The 17,763-nt window shown below is 38.0% G+C and overlaps 1 protein-coding gene across 1 annotated transcript in view; it reads left to right on the top strand.

Annotated features, from left to right (window-relative positions):
• ppp1r21 (protein phosphatase 1, regulatory subunit 21) overlaps positions 1-17,763 on the top strand; it is a 97,895-nt gene that overhangs the window by 13,431 nt on the left and 66,701 nt on the right. Inside the window, exons 2-4 of the mRNA XM_028820198.2 lie at positions 4,873-4,941; positions 9,838-9,984; positions 13,722-13,826. Of these exons, the coding sequence (XP_028676031.1) occupies positions 4,873-4,941; positions 9,838-9,984; positions 13,722-13,826 (321 nt within the window). The remainder of the gene's footprint in view (positions 1-4,872; positions 4,942-9,837; positions 9,985-13,721; positions 13,827-17,763) is intronic.

Raw genomic sequence — 17,763 nt, 5'->3', positions numbered from 1 at the left:
TTGTTAATACATACTGTAACATTTTGTCAGCTCTCAATCCCAGCCTGGTCTTTCTGTATGTGAAGTTTCCACCTCTAGCCATGTTTTTTAGGAGTTGTCTGTTGCAGGAGATGTGAGTGTGAGGTTAATTTTCAGTACAACACATTGAAGTTTTTATTAAAGGTTGTTTATGTATAATGCACTATAACCTGCCAGTACATCCATCCATTATCCAAACAGATGAACAGAGTGGTGTAGTGCAATTTCTGAGGAAATGGATTTCAAATTGCCAGGTTGCCAGTTCATTTCCTTCCTCTTTCTCACTTGAGGAAACTGATTTAATATATCTGTGCTTCAACTGTGAAAAATATGCCATTAAACAGTTGTGATGTATCCTAATCTTGTAGGTTACCTTGGATAAAAGTTTCAGTGCTGCAGCCGCTTGGATCTGTTTTTTTTTTTTTTTTAGTGTATAGTCTGCACATTTTCTCCTTATCTGCTTTGGTTTTCCTTCTGTATCCTCAAAGGCATGCAGGTTAGGTTGACTAGAGATTTGAAATTGGTCCTCGACTGGTGTTCTGTCCTTGACTTTGGCTAATCTCAACCCTGAATAGGTTTGAATGGATTTGACTGTGATATTTTATATTCTATATAAATCAACCCTTCAGCTCTCCTTGACTGAAGTGTCGGAACATTTATAGCAGTTTGCAAGGTTCAAGTGAGCCATGTCTGACTTAATTGGACCACAACACACAGTTCTAATTTATCAGTGATATTTTATGTGAAGTTTAAACAGTTGCAGGTTATTCCAGTAATAGGAAATACACTGGAAATGCTTAATATCACAATTTCCATTGTCTTGTCCTTTTATGATGTTTAAGTCCACTGGATTTGTTACAAGAGTAAAATGCATAATAAATAAAATCTTCCATGTTTTATTTAAATTGAATTTAAGTGATTCTTTCAAGCATGTTTTTTAAATATCATTTTTGTGACAATTTCAGATCATTAGGTTTTGAGGGATTTTTTAATGCTTCCGTTAGAAAATTGTCTGGGTGTAAGAAAATAAGGTTTAGTTATAAATGTACTATCCATCACAGTATCTTTAAAAGGGTCTAAAGAATATTGTGCAATCTGATTTTACAGAGAAAACGTTGAGTGCACTAAGTGGCTTTTGACTGGTTGCTTATCACAGTTTCTAGACCCAGGTCCTGCTGTGCAAGTCTCAAGAATATATTACAGATTTAGAACAAGGTGTCAAGTGTAGCAGACAAAATGGTAACTACATTATGGTGTACCTGTGGCTTTGTTTGTACTGCTTTGGATTCTTTCATGTTTAATTGCCTGTTATTTTTTCATAAATTCTTAACTATATTCAGTAAATCAAAAATGTCTTTCATTAGCATAAGATTTTATTTCATTGCAAAGCTGTTTACTTGGACAGTACATTAGGCAGTAGACTATTGCCACCTCACTTGGTTCTTGGTCAGCTTCATAGCATTTTCCACGAGATTCCAATTTGTGTATTTTATTTCACACCTCTTGTAATGGCTTTCTGTAAACTGAGGAGTCTGTGTACAAGAATAAGGTGACTGGACTGGTCAAATAGCATGTCCTGTACTGGTGGAATCTTAAGTGAAGCAGAAGAATCCTTGGATGAACTGGTTAAAATTTCAGTTCCTTGACCAAAACTATTATCCACACTTTAATATGAGAAATAAACATCCATATATGGTTAGGAAGGCTAAAAGGCCAAAACCTGTTAGAAGTATCTCATGAAGCAGTGGCACTTTTTTCCTTTAACTGAAACCATTTGACCTTCTCTATCACTGCAGATATAACCAAGATCTCTGGTGAAATCAGGAAACGGCTAGAAATAGTGTGCACCAATTGTAAAATGAGAAGATGCCAGACTAATTTGAAAAGTCTTAAGGATAAATTTGGTATATTTGAAATTCAGGTGAGGGCAGCACAATGGCTCAGGCTGTTGTTGTTCTCTCCTGCAATGGACTGAAGCCCTGTCCAGGGTTTGTTCCTGCCTTGCACCCAATGATTGCTTGCACAGACCCCAGCTTCCCAGTTAGTCTGCTTTAGAATCGGTGGGTTTTGGAAAATAAATGGATGCATAAAGTTAAGATTACATTTGCACAATTATTGCTGTTTGTTGTCATTTGCCTTAGGCCCGTTCTAAGTAAAGCCATGTTTAGGTTGAAAAAGAAAAGGGTCACATACAGTTGCAGCTTGTAGAGTGAAAGTCTAAATGTAAAAATTTGTGGCAATGGAAAAATTACTGTAGTCAAGAAGGAGGGAAGATGGTGGGCCCAAAGTTGCTCTCTGTACTCTTCTGCATTAATGTCTTCCACTGTATTTTTGCTACTGCTGTGTTCTTCCATTTGTGGATCATTCAAACTTGATGAGTTCATGTTGATAAATCAAATATTCATGTAAATGTGCTTGTTTACTGAAGTAGTATATATTAAAGACAAAGTGATTTCAACAGAAATGATTAACAAAAAGGGCTAAAAATGTTGTAATTTGAAGAAACTACATTTGAATATTTAACTGTCCATAGTCTCTAAAGTTTGGCATATGCTTAATTTTTAATAAAAGAAACAAGTTTATTTTATCACTATTGTCAGTAGTCAGTGTAAATATTTAACAGAACTTGTGTGGTTTTCAGTATTGTTACATAGTGTGGCTGCATTGTAACTCCAGACTTTGACTTTAGCCTAAGAAGGTGTAGTGGAGTTTGGTCTTTCTGTCTTCATTTGCACCCTCCCCCTTGAGCAAATGCTTGATTGTGGTTCTGCTGTTTACTCTGTAATGCTGTCTTGATAAGCTTCCACTTTTGTTTTTATGATATTTCTATATTATTACTGAAATATTGTTAGATATTTCCTGGTCACTTATTCTCCTCAAGCTTTTGAAATTGTCCCTGTAAATTGATGTATTTATACTTGAACCATCTATTAGCACTTTCTGCTTATGCTTACTAATGGCTTTGTAACAGGAGTGTTGAATTTTACTTCCTTTAGTGAATATTTGACTGGTAAACTGCAAGAGTTTAAGTGTTTATAAACATTTCTTACTTATGTACACCCTCAGTTTTTATATAGTTACACAGCAAAACTACCAATGCTAAATTAATGCTTATGGTGTTAAAGTTTCCCGTTTTTATACGGTATATAGACAGTGATGTACCACTGGTGATTTTTGGATGTATGCAATTTAATAAAGTCAGTGCTTAACTTTTAATATAGTCTTATGAATCCTAAACCCTCAAATATGCTACAAAAAGATACCTATTTCAGAATGTACTACTGATTAACTTGAACTCACTATTACATAAAGTGTATTGCTTTATGTACGTGACTTAGTAAACAGTGTAGAATTTACATAATGCATTTTCCCCTAAAAAGACCTGGTAATCATTTTAAGGTGGATTTCTATCACATTCAGAGGTAGACATAAGCTGTTTCATTATCCTGTGCTGTTTGAATTTTGACCTAAGGTTTAATAGAACATAGAAAAATGGCTTTTGATAACGGGATAGAAATATTTGACCAAAATGTAAAACCTAGATATAACAGTGAATTTATATCGCAGATGCAATGAATCTAAGGTTTAGAATAATAATCCCAAAAGGTTGATTCGTTTTCTGCCACAGACATGCGATGTGTCCCAGAGCAATTCACTAAATTGTTCAATACCTCAAATGAAACTGGAAATTATACCTAGATATGTTATGGGTTTTTGCTTGTAATATATGAGCGTATCTGTTATTTCAGAATGTTGCTGTGATCCTTGTTTGCAAACCAACATGTGAAGGTGTATGCACACAATTTAAAGTGAAATGATGGGGACACAAAGGACCCATTCAGTTATGTATGCTAGTATAGCACAGGAACCTTTATTAATCCTCAGTTTAACTAGATCACATTCAGCATCAGTAGCAGACTGGAGGTTGTGTATTTCATTTTCACTGACATTATTTTCATGGTATCTCACAAAACGCTAAAATGATTGCTCACTTATTATTAGGTTTCCTACAAGTTTACAGTATATAGAGGTCTATACTGACATTGCATTCTCCGTGCTAAGTCAAGTTTCAGTTATACCATTTTCTGCAAAGAATGCTTTTATTTAATATAAGCAAGATCCTTAGGGCACATCCTAGTTTTTGCCCCCTAGGCATGATTTTGTTTACTCTTGCCTCCTAATGTTGACATTATTATTAATGAATACAGACAAATGATACACAGAACAAATAATTAATAACAGCACTATCTTTGGGCTGTATTTTATATTGTGCATTTTTGTGTTTTCTTTTTTAATCTGTTTTTGTAGTGTTTATGTCATAAAATACTGCATATAAATGAAGGGGAAGAAGATCTTGAAAAGTTTGTAGCAGGGCAAATAATAAAATCACTACCAGTTACAAACATACTTTTTTTCTATTGAATGTTAAAGTTTCTACTTTGTTTTTTTATCATATTTTCTGTATATTTAGTGTTTAAAAATGTAAGCAGTAAATGACTGAAGTAATCTGCTAAATAATCCGTTTGCCTTAACGACGCTCAGAACTCTTCAAGACCATGCTGCTTATTCTAGTTATGAGCTCTTCACTCCAAGCCTAAACACCCTGGTGCATAAGCTGTCTGCAAGAATCCTTCACTTGTCCTTGAGATAGGAATAGAAACAGGTTTAGTATGTGGCATTCCATAATGGAAATTATAGTTTATGTCCTCAACATGATTTTGCACGTATACCTTTTATATCCACTTGAAATAATAGAAATAGTAGATATATGCCCCATATTTTATAGTTACTCTTAATGAAGTTTTTAAAATGTGAATGGAATTATGCATGATTTTTTTTTTTTTTACCTTTCAGTTACGTGCTCAGAACCAGGTCCTTAAGAAGGCAGTGGTGGATGAACAAGCAAGCTCAACCACAATAAAGGTAATGTAGATAGATAGATAGAACTTTATTTGTCCCTGTATGTTTTTGTAGTAAATCCTAAGTCACCCTGTAGTGAACATGAAGGTCATAAAACATTTTTGATGATACACCTCAGTGTTTTCCTCTAAAGGATACTCTTGAAGTCTGATTTTTCTCAACGTGTCTTGAACTATGGATCAGTTCATATCTTGTCACTTTTTTCAGAATGCTCTTTAGTATAAATAAAAATTAAAATAAATAATAAAAATCTTATAAGATGAGAATATGATTATAAGATAAATAAGGATTAATGTTTGCACAATAAATTGCTATTGACAGTGTAATGTATATTTTTGTCTTCAGAAGGATTTGATGAAAGGAGTGTGTATGTGTGTGTGTGTGTATATATATACGTGTATATATATATATATATATAGTGAAAGATACCCGTACACGTACAGACACGGAGACAGCCAGATGTCCAAAAGCACACACATTTATTTACACAGCACAAACACAGTACACAAATTAGCCTAAACACAGCTCAGTCTTTTTCTTCTCAGTCTATCGCCGCCTCCACTCCTTGCAAGCTCTGTCCTCTTCCACCCGATTCCGGCTCCTCAAATAGAGTGAAGCAGCCCCTTTTATGCCCCACCAGGATGTGCTCCCTGATGCTCTTCCGGTAGCACTTTCTGGTGTGGCGGAAGTGTTGCCCTTGCACCCGGAAGCACTCCGGGCATATCTGGTTCCTGTTCCGGCAGCACTTCCTGGTGTGGCGGAAGTGCTGCAATCCATGGCTGAGGAACCATCCAGGCACCCCCTGGTGGTGGCCCTGATGGAATCCAGGGAGGCACTGCCCTCTTGCATCCAGGGGAATATATTGCCCCTCACCCGGTCCTTCCGGGTTCCAGGCGTCCCGGTGGGGCAAGATCCCTGGTTGTCTGCCACACTATACTAAATTGTCCCTGGTGTATGTGGGTGTGTGCGCCCTGCGGTGGGCTGGCACCTTGCCCGGGGTTTGTTTCCTGCCTTGTGCCCTGTGTTGGCAGGGATTGGCTCCTGTATTTAGGATATAGCGGGTTGGATAATGGATGGATGGACATTTGTATGCATAGCCCCATTTGCCGTTTTCGTTTTTTTCTTTCTTCAGTAATATTTCAGCAAACCCGGAGCTTGTCAGTTCAAATCCTGGTACTGACACCACTGTGTGACCCTGAGGAAGTCACTTCACCTGCCTGTGCAGCAAAAAACAAAAGTAATGTAACAAATTGTACCTCAGATGTTGTAAGTTGCTGGAATAAAGGCATAAGTAAAATAGATAAATATGTATTATACACATAGGAACTATTCATTTATTTTCAGTTAAGTCATCTGAAGCAAACCTTTATAAATGAGGGTTTCTCCTGTTTCTTCTTCATTGAGGTTTTCTCTTGGAGAGCTTTTTTCATTTCATTGAAAATTAAAGCAGCAGCTGCCAAAATATGTAGCTTTCTTATTAATTTTTCAACATTGTGTAAAATAACTTTATAAAGTAACATAAAAGGTTTATATACTGGTTATCCTTTTACACTAAAATATTACTAAAGAGATACAAAAAAAGTAAAATGCATATGTTGTTTTTCTTTAAGGAGATTAAATATTACTGAAGAAAGAAAAAAAAAAAAACTAAAACAGCCAAATGGGGCTATGCATACGAACTTAAAAGGGTTAAATAAAACAGAAATATATACCTTTATTTTTACTTCCTTAACTTGTGGAGGGTGTATCCTGTAGCAAAGCCCTAACTTTTTTCGTGAAAGCCCGTTTCAGTCAATAAGTCTTAAAAACAGGTGTAAAGATATTGACAATAAGCTACGCAAACCCACCAAGACATGGAATCGTTTAAATCAAAGCGTGAGTCGAAAAACACCATCCCATACTATTAGTTAACGATTAACACATTTCTATATGTATTGTAAGCATACAATACAACTGATAATATGTTGTGCTTATTTATCTGGTGTACCGACATTTTTGCGCGTTTAACGGCTGAAATCCAACGTGGTTTGTGCCCTTCAGAATGAAAACAGTTTGCATTTACCTTTTTAATAAAAAGCGAGCTTTTAAGCCTGAGAAATTACCCCGTAAATGCACACGTTTAATTGCACATGTGTTAATATGTATGCTAACACACTGTTTCTTCTTTATTGAGGTTTTCTCTAGCATGTAGATCGGGGTAATTACATTCACGGCATTCCTAGTCTGAATCACAATCTGATTGTATGGGTGGTTAACATCAGCCACGGTGCCTTCAGTTGTGAGAAGCAGATCATAGAATGGTTGAAAATAGTTTACTGTCAAATAATGCAAAGAGTACGCGACACGTGTTTCGCCCTAATTCTTGGCTCATCAGGCGTACACACTCACTGCACTCGCTTACGGGAATCGAACCTTGGACGTCAGCGCTAGAGGGGCTTCGCAGCGGTGAAGTATTGCTTTTAAATTTTAATTAAGAAGAAAAGAAAACCTTTTTAAATTGAGGGAAAATATACTAATAACAATTTGTTAAGGATCTGTTTTTTTGTGAAGCTGCCTTTACACAGCCTGTCCGCTATTTTATAAACGAACGCCATATAAGGCCGTCCTTTCTCCTTCACAGTCTGTTCACGTGATTACGCGTGAACCGTGATGACGTGATACGCAAACCCCGCCTCCCACGGCCAGCGAGCTGCAGTCCATTACTGTATATGGACAAAAAAGAGGTTCCAGTTATGACCGTTATGCTTTGAATTTCGAAATGAAACCTGCCTAACTTTTGTAAGTAAGCTGTAAGGAATGAGCCTGCCAAATTTCAGCCTTCCACCTACACGGGAAGTTGGAGAATGAGTGAGTGAGTGAGTGTGTCAGTGAGGGCTTTGCCTTTTATTAGTATAGATATATGTATATATATATATATATATATATATATATATATATATATATATATATATATATATATATATATATATATATATATATATATATATATATATATATATATATATATATATATATGTATGTAGGTATGTGTATATATCTCCGAGAAATTGTTTGTAAGTAGGGCGTGACGTGCAGGAAGTCTTGTGGGACTTCACAAAGTGTCTCTCCGAGATGATCACGTCTCAACCCAAGATTTTTTTATATAATAGATAGATAGATACATACATACATACACACACACACACACTAGGGGGCTTTGCCCCCTTCTCGCTTTGCTCGCCATACCCCCACCCCACTGGCCTGCGCTATGCGCCAGCCACTTCACATCTCTGCCACTTGCGTTGTGAAGAGGGGGGCGGAATACACCCCAAGGAAACGCAGTCACTCCTCCGAAACTCCCTTTTAAACGGTGATACAATAGGAAACAAATAGTTTATTTTTTTAACCACCTTTTTGCTGGATCAGCTGCTGGCTTGCTGCTGCTGCCATGCCTCGTGATCTGCATCTCGTGTTGCGTTTCGAACATTTAAAAAACTGTACAGCACCTGTCATTTTGTCTCACTGCCTTGTCTCTCTCCTCCCCTAGACATCCTCTGCTCCTGTTGGGGGTTCCGCTCCCGAGGCGTGCCCCTATGAAGAGGAAGTTTTTCTATTCTTTTAATTGAGAGATGGAACTGTCCCCTCCTGGCAACACAAAATAGGCGATCTACAAGTCTCCAACTTAAAGTTTAAATCCGAACAGTATATTCGATCTCTTTTCGCTGTTCCATTATTTCACCGAGTAATAGTTTCCATTTGCTTGTGCTAATGCGATCTTTACTATAATTTTTTTTTAAGACTTTCAAATTTTCCTACCCTTCATTATCTCTAATCTTCTCTGCTTGTGTATCACGCCAATGTTTTTGAATGCTTTACAATGTTCTACTTTGTCATCTACTCTTTGTGTTTTGTTTCCGGCCCCAGGCGTGGTTAAATCTCTTGGCACAAAGTCTTGTCTCGCAGGACGTGAAAGTGTCTTTCTGAGAAAGTCACGTCTCATCTCTCTGAACAGGTCTTGTCTCGTCCCAAGATTTTTTTATATAATAGATTTATGTATACACTGTATATGCTGGTTTTTCAACACTAGATGTGTACTTATTAGTATTCAAGTTTGACTTGTTAAAATAAAAAGTGATATTATATTTAAGGCTTCACTTTTGTACAACATAAAGGTAAGGTACTTTAATTAGGGGAGTACTTATGTATATGGTGATTTTGTTTTTTGATCAGAAGTAAAACTTTTTTTTTGAGAATGCTCTTTTACAAGGGATTTGTGGATGTTGAAGATCCTACACAAACCACTCTTTACCATAAGTAAATGAATTGTTTTCAGGAAGGCACATAATTGGTACTCGTGCACTATATAAGAGTATTTCAAATTTTGGAGTGAAATGCTTCAAATGTCACATTGCAAAAAAAATCACAATCCACAGCTGTCATTCATCTCCTTTTTGTTTTTTAGGATAAAAATGAATATGGAAAAGGACTTACATAACTTACATGGACAGTAGCTCTGTATAAACTAAGCAGAATCTAAAAATGTGCACTGTATATTTAACATGTAAGGAAAGATTCACCTCAAATCCGTTTTGATTGCATTCAGCATTCATTAATGTTCTCATCGTTCACTTTACTACAGCCACAGGAAAGCATTGCATTTTTTTTTTTTTTTATTCATAACTTATGTGCTCTGAAAAATATTTTCAAGGTATACTCATGAATAAGGATTGGATTTTTCTGCATGGTAGAAAAATGCAATTTGAGGATATACAAATTAGAGAAAAATTATCCTAATATACTGTCTTCAATGAAGGTGTCAAGATGAGATATTGAAAGAGAAATAGCTTATGGAAGGAGAATGCAGGAATACACAACATGGAAAGTATAAACGTGCTTTTATTTTTATTTTTTCTTTATTAGGACCAGTTAAAGATGAAGGACCAGTCATTGAGAAAAGTGGAACAGGAGATGGATAGCCTAACTTTCAGAAACCAGCAACTAGCCAAGAGAGTAGAGCTCCTTCAGGAAGAACTGTCAGTCTGTGACACCAAAGGAAAGAAAAACAAGGTAGTGATGTATACAGTTTTGTCAATGGAACCATTCTTGACCATAGGTGAAAAATGCCTTGTTAAATTTCTTGATTATGGATGAAGATCCCATAACACAGTTAAGATTGTACTATATTACTTGTGTTTCCATAAAAGATTGGCTATTGGTAAGTGTGTTTTGATATAAAATAGGTGTAGTCTGTACATATTTTAAGTTAATAAATTACATACAATTTTATTGTATTTTTTAGAATTCCAATTCAAATCCCCTTTACCAAGAAATGAAGTGAAAAAGGCAAAAGAACAGAAAAAAATGTAAATGAGTACAAAATAAAAATCAGAGAAATAAAAACAAAAAAGAGACTGTATGCAGCTAAGATGGCAAGAAGATTTACAGGCGCTCAAGAAATCTTTTTTTTTTCTAGCTAGGGTCTCTGTCTGTTCCATATAATTTTATTTGGTTTTGATTTGTTATTATTTCCGCTCAGGGATTAATAAAAATTTGTCGGCTGCACATCCATGATGTGAATCTCCCGTTCCACCACATCCCAAAGGTGCCCTATTGGATTGCGATCTTGTGACTGTGGAAGCCATTCGAGTACAGTACAGTGAACCTATTGTCGTGTTCAAGAAACCAGTTTGAGATTATTTGAGCTTTGTGACATGGTGTGTTATCCTGCTGGAAGTAGCCATCAGAAGATGCGTACACTGCAGTCATAAAGGGATGGACATGGTCAGCAACAATACTCGGGTAGGCTGGGGCATTTAAACAATGCTCAGTTGTTACTAAGGGGCCCAAAGTGTACCAAGACAATATCCCCCACACTATTACACCACCACCACAAGCCTGAGCCATTGATACAAAGCAGGATGGATCCACACTTTCATGTTGTTGATACCAAATTCTGACCCTACCATCCAAATGTCGCTGAAGAAATCGAGACTCGTCAGACCAGGCAATGTTTTTCCAATCTTGTATTTTTCCAATTTTGGTGAGCCTGTGCAAATTGTAGCCTCAGTTGTCTGTTCTTAGCTGACAGAAGTGGCACCTGGTGTGGACTTCTGCTTCTGTAGCCAATCTCCTTCAAGCTTTGACGTGTTGTGTGTTCAGAAATGCTTTTCTGCATACCTTAGTTGTAACGAGTTTATATTTGAGTTACTGTTACCGTTCAATAATCTCAAACCAGTCTGGCTATTCTCCTCTAACACCAATAAGGCATTTTCACCTAGAAAAGTGCCACTCACTGGATATTTTCCCCTTTTCGGACCATTGTCTATAAACCCTGGAGATTGTTGTGCGTGAAAATCCCAGTAGATTCGCAGTTTCTGAAATACTTAGACTAGCCTGTCTGGCACCAACAACCATGCCACGTTCAAAGTTACTTACATCACCTTTCTTCCCCATTCTGATGATTAGTTTGAGCCTCAGCAGGTTGTTTTGACAATATCTACATGCCTAAATGCATTAAGTTGCTGCCATGTGATTGGCTGATTAGGTATTTGTGTTAACAAGCAATTGAACAGGTATATCTAATAAAGTGGCCGGTGAGTGTATATGTAGTTTTGTGTATCCTGAACAGCATTATTATTAGTTATATGGTTTTATTGTTATTTTGGTTCCAGTGTTATCATTCGATAAACCTACAGGGTTTTTTTTTCTGTGGGGTTTGTAACCTTTCTTATTATTTCTGTAACACATAGGAATATTTTTGTGCCTATTGCTAATTGTAAGGTGTGAGATATACACAGCCTTAAAGTCAAATGTAATTTTATAAGAATACTGTGCAATACTATCTAGAGGACTAGAATGTAATTCTGAAAACTCTCAGAGATAGTATTATAGCTTGTTGCAGCAAGAATGTAAATTTGTCCAAAATATTCCAGCTGATACCTGACACTCAGTAAAACACACAGGAGTTATAAAATCAGTAGCCTGTCCTAATATAATTGTGATTCTGATTTAAATCATAAAAGTGTCATTTTTATTTCCTTACAGTGCATCCGGAAAGTATTCACAGCACATCACTTTTTCCACATTTTGTTATGTTACAGCCTTATTCCAAAATGGATTAAATTCATTTTTTTGCTCAGAATTCTACACACAACACCCCAAAATGACAACATGAAAAAAGTTTACTTGAGGTTTTTGCAAATTTATTAAAAATAAAAAAATTGAGAAAGCACATGTACATAAGTATTCCTAGCCTTTGCCGTGAAGCTCGAAATTGAGCTCAGGTGCATCCTGTTTCCCCTGATCATCCTTGAGATGTTTCTGCAGCTTAATTGGAGTCCACCTGTGGTAAATTCAGTTGACTGGACATGATTTGGAAAGGCACACACCTGTCTATATAAGGTCCCACAGTTGACAGTTCATGTCAGAGCACAAACCAAGCATGAAGTCAAAGGAATTGTCTGTAGACCACTGAGACAGGATTGTCTCGAGGCACATATTTGGGGAAGGTTACAGAAAAATTTCTGCTGCTTTGAAGGTCCCAATGAGCACAGTGGCCTCCATCATGCGTAAGTGGAAGAAGTTTGAAACCACCAGGACTCTTCCTAGAGCTGGCCGTCCATCTAAACTGAGCGATCGGGGGAGAAGGGCCTTAGTCATGGAGGTGACCAAGAACCCGATGGTCACTCTGACAGAGCTCCAGAGGTCCTCTGTGGAGATAGGAGAACCTTCCAGAAGGACAACCATCTCTGCAGCAATCCACCAATCACGCCTGTATGGTAGAGTGGCCAGACGGAAGCCACTCCTTAGTAAAAGGCACATGGCAGCCCGCCTGGAGTTTGCCAAAAGGTACCTGAAGGACTCTCAGACCATGAGAAAGAAAATTCTATGGTCTGATGAGACAAAGATTGAACTCTTTGGTGTGAATGCCAGGCGTCACGTTTGGAGGAAACCAGGCACCATCCCTACAGTGAAGCATGGTGGTGGCAGCATCATGCTGTGGGGATGTTTTTCAGAGGCAGGAACTGGGAGACTAGTCAGGATAAAGGGAAAGATGACTGCAGCAATGTACAGAGACATCTTGGATGAAAACCTGCTCCAGAGCGCTCTTGACCTCAGACTGGGGCGACGGTTCATCTTTCAGCAGGACAACGACCCTAAGCACACAGCCAAGATATCAAAGGAGTGGCTTCAGGACAACTCTGAATGTCCTTGAGTACCCCAGCCAGAGTCCAGACTTGAATCCAATTGAACATCTCTGGAGAGATCTTAAAATGGCTGTGCACCGACGCTTCCCATCCAACCTGATGGAGCTTGAGAGGTGCTGCAAACAGGAATGGGCGAAACTGGCCAAGGATAGTTGTGCCAAGCTTGTGGCATCATATTCAACAAGACTTGAGGCTGTAATTACTGCCAAAGGTGCATCGACAAAGTATTGAGCAAAGGCTGTGAATACTTATGTGCATGTGATTTCTCAGTTTTTTTATTTTTAATAAATTTGCAAAAACCTCAAGTAAACTTTTTTCATGTTGTCATTATGGGGTGTTGTGTGTAGAATTCTGAGGAAAAAAATGAATTTAATCCATTTTGGAATAAGGCTGTAACATAACAAAATGTGGAAAAAGTGTTGTGCTGTGAATACTTTCTGGATGCACTGTATTTAGTTACATGGTCCCTAAATGAGGATGTTTAAAGTTTTTGAAAGGATTCATAAACACTATTCTCCATAGCAAAATGCTCAGAATTGAAGTGTTTATTTTTGAATCGTATTTCTATATTTTTCACTACTTTTTAATTTCTTGCAGCATAAGATTGGTGACTCCCCATCACAGCATAATCATCAACACCAGAGTGTAATTAATGAAGACTTGCAGAAGAAGATTGAGGAGAACGAACGACTTCACATACAGGTGACCCATATTTTACCTAAACATCCTTTAGAATCTAGCATCATTTTTTGGTGTTTTATGCACGGTGGCGCAGTGGGTAGCGCTGCTGCCTCGCAGTTGGGAGACCTGGGGACCTGGGTTCGCTTCCCGGGTCCTCCCTGCGTGGAGTTTGCATGTTCTCCCCGTGTCTGCATGGGTTTCCTCCGGGCGCTCCGGTTTCCTCCCACAGTCCAAAGACATGCTGGTTAGGTGGATTGGCGATTCTAAATTGGCCCTAGTGTGTGCTTGGTGTTTGTGTATGTCCTGCGGTGGGTTGGCACCCTGCCCGGGATTGGTTCCTGCCTTGTGCCCTGTGTTGGCTGGGATTGGCTCCAGCAGACCCCCGTGACCCTGTGTTCGGATTCAGCGGGTTGGAAAATGGATGGATGGAAATGGTGATAATTTACATGAAAACTTGTACTTCGCATATTTATACAAAGGTGCACAAAGCATGTTGCAGACACAAGCACACTTCAAAAAAAATAAAAATAAAGAGGTCCACTGAAACATTAAAATCCCCAGCAACATTCATTCTGCTTTACCCAAAGAATCACCATGTTTCTAATAAGTATCAGAAAATATACTATTTATTACATGTGCTATAAAAGAAATAAAGGTATCCTTCAGGGTAACTAAAATTATAGGTTTAAATAAGTATTAATATGCAGTATATTGTTGAAGATAGTCGGGTGGTATTTTTGTATAGTGCATTTAACTCGGTTTAAAGTATAAACAGAATAAAATGATGCAATCATTTCTATTTGTTTTTTAATGGGCAATTAAAGAATCTATAATAATAAAAGGCAAAGCCCTCACTGACTGACTGACTGACTCACTGACTCACTCATCACTAATTCTCCAACTTCCCGTGTAGGTGGAAGGCTGAAATTTGGCAGGCTCATTCCTTACAGCTTACTTACAAAAGTTAGGCAGGTTTCATTTCAAAATTCAAAGCGTAATGGTCATAACTGGAACATATTTTTTGTCCATACACTGTAATGGAGGAGGCGGAGTCACGTATCGCGTCATCACGCCTCCTACGTAATCACGTGAACTAAAAACAAGGAAGACATTTACAGCACGAGTCACACGCGGGAACGAAGGTAAATGACGTTAATTTTTGACTGTCTTTTAATACTGTGTAAGCATACATATTAACACGTGCAATTAAACGTGTGCATTTACGGGGTGATTTCTCAGGCTTAAAAGCTCACCTTTTATCAAACGCGGGAAGAAAGGTAACTGACGTTGTTCACTGTCTTTTAATACTGTGTAACCATACATATTAACACATGTCCAATTAAACGTGTGCATTTACGGGGTGATTTCTCAGGCTTAAAAGCTCGCCTTTTACTAAAAAGGTAAATGCAAAACTATTTTCAATCAGTTTATTGAACGGGAAGTAGGGGGAAATGGAGGAAGAGCCGCAAACAGCGAAGAGCAAAAAATTAATTAAACAATTGAGAACGGAGCGAGTTAAGCATACAAGCATGTTCATAAGGGAAACAAAGCACGGTGTAAAACGTAACTTTCAATTAAGTTTATAGAAACGCTCCCGCTGCGGATTGCAATAACATATTCGCGAGATAAAAGTTTAATGAGAAGACACGAGGTATAAACGAACCACACGCCGTGGCGCAACGTTAGGGGCAACAGTTTCAACCATTCTATGATCTGCTTCTCGCAACTGAAAGACGGCACATGGCAGATGTTAGCCGACTTGCTGACCGCAACGTTAGGGGCTTCAACTATGGTGCTGACGCCACATCTCAGTGCCAACACTTTGCAGACTGTACTTAAAAGACACGCCCTCCTCACTGGACAGTTAAAAACACCAATCAAACTAACGATGACATCAAGTATTACCCAATCAAAACTAGGAAAGGAGGCATCTTCATAAAATGCGTGTGGGATGATTTGCATGAGACGCTGCTTTAAAAAAAAAATGATAAAAAAAATACGGGATAGGAGTTGATTCTAAAATAAAATAAACATAAAAAGAGTAATACATTCATCACCCATAAAGCGGATAGCAGACGTGACGTATTATATGTGTACCAGATTTCAAGTCAATACGTGAAACGGTTTGCAAGCTACATGTCATTTAAAATCCTGGACAGACCAACGAAAAGCCACGGTAGCAAATTATAGAAGAAGATTTTACTGTTTAATAATTTATATTTATATGAAATGTGCTTCTTATATATTACTTCATATTCTCATATGACTAGGGGGCTCTGCCCCCTGCTCGCTTCGCTCGCCAACCCCTGGCGTTGGGACATGAGAAAGAGTCAGATGTATGAATTAGATATAGAATAGTGTGCAGCTTTGGATGATGCCCATAGAAATAACAAATAGAGTGTTTGTCATATATTAATGTTTTATTGGAATATTTCTTTGTATACAACATTAGTAGTAAAGATGGTGTCTTGTCCTTGAATGAGTCTTCCTTGGCATGGATTATTTATAATTTTAACTTTAACGTCAGATGAACGGCGAACACGTGAGAAGGCAACATAAAGTTGTCCATGTCCAAAAACGGGTTCAGAGAGGTAGATGCCAACCTTGTCCATGGTTTGTCCTTGTGATTTGTTGATGGTCATGGCAAATGCAGGTTTAATGGGGAACTGTCGGCGTTTCAATGTAAAAGGTAATTCTAGCTCAGAACTTGTAAGGTCAATTCTAGGAATGAGAACAGTATTGTTAGCATGTGATCCTGTAAGAACTGTCGCTTGAATAACATTGCGTGTCATGGTGTTGACGACTAACCGTGTGCCATTGCATAAACCCTGTTTTGTGTTAAGGTTTCTTAATAGCATGATTATTGTTCCGTTTTTAAGGGCAAGGTCGTGTTGTGGTAATCCGGCAGGGTTAATAGTGTTCAAATATTCTAAGGGGAAATTTATATGTTCATTGTCGTCATCAGAGTCAACTTTGTCTGAGCTTAGAAAGATCTGTGTCTCTCCAGGAAGTAATGAAATGACTTGGTTATTAATGTGATTAACATTAATATTTTTTGGACATAATATAGTGCGTTGTGTTAACAGGGGTATTTGGTCTAATGTGATTGCTGTTCCAAATATCTCTTTTACTAAGTCGTCTGAGATAAAGGATTGTGGAATGGAAATAATATCTGGGTGAAGTCCATCTGTATTTGTGAGTGTACCATTTCCCAGTTGTATTAGCCAACTGTTATATTCTGGATCTGGACATCGCATGTTTTGTACCAACTGTATTGTTTTAAAGCAATGCCAATTGTCTGCGTATTTTAAGGTGGACTGAACAATAGCTGAGCGCATGGCATGTGGAACAATAGCTAAGCATTGTCTAAAATCTCCTCCTAATAAAAGAACTTTTCCTCCAAAGGGAATATTATTATTCATCAACGTTTGTAGAAGTTTATCAATGGTGTTGAGTAAGTGACTGGATGCCATTGTACATTCATCAATAATTATCAGTTTTGCAAGACGGATGTCTCGGGCATTGCTACTGTGAATGTTCATAGTGGATACTGATGTCTCTGTGATTGGGACCGGTATTTTGAATTTTGAGTGACATGTACGACCATTTATTAACAGATTTGCTGCCACTCCGGAGGATCGCAGTCACTGTTAATATGTTTCCTTTTCTGCAGTTGAACGGTTAATAGTGCTTTATTGTAAGGAGATCCACCTATGCTGACACCTATGCTGTCTAGTGTGAAGGTGTTGACGTTCACTTTAGAATATGTGGCTTTGGGTGTCACTTCTTATGGATGTGTGTGTGTGTGGGGGGGGGGGGGGGTGAGGATTGTTGTTGCGCGAGCGTCTTCTTTCTTTTTGTGTTCCTGTGTCTTGTTTGAATCCCCCTCTTTGTGTGTGTCCCGTCCGTTGCTTGTAGGGTCTGTGGGGTGGGCTTCGCTCGCCAACCCCTGGTGTTG

This window comes from Erpetoichthys calabaricus, chromosome 15, assembly GCF_900747795.2.
Source record: "Erpetoichthys calabaricus chromosome 15, fErpCal1.3, whole genome shotgun sequence".
Classification (NCBI taxonomy): Eukaryota; Metazoa; Chordata; class Cladistia; order Polypteriformes; family Polypteridae; genus Erpetoichthys; species Erpetoichthys calabaricus.
The sequence above is the reverse complement of the archived record's forward strand: the minus strand, read 5'-3'. Positions and strand labels throughout refer to the sequence as shown.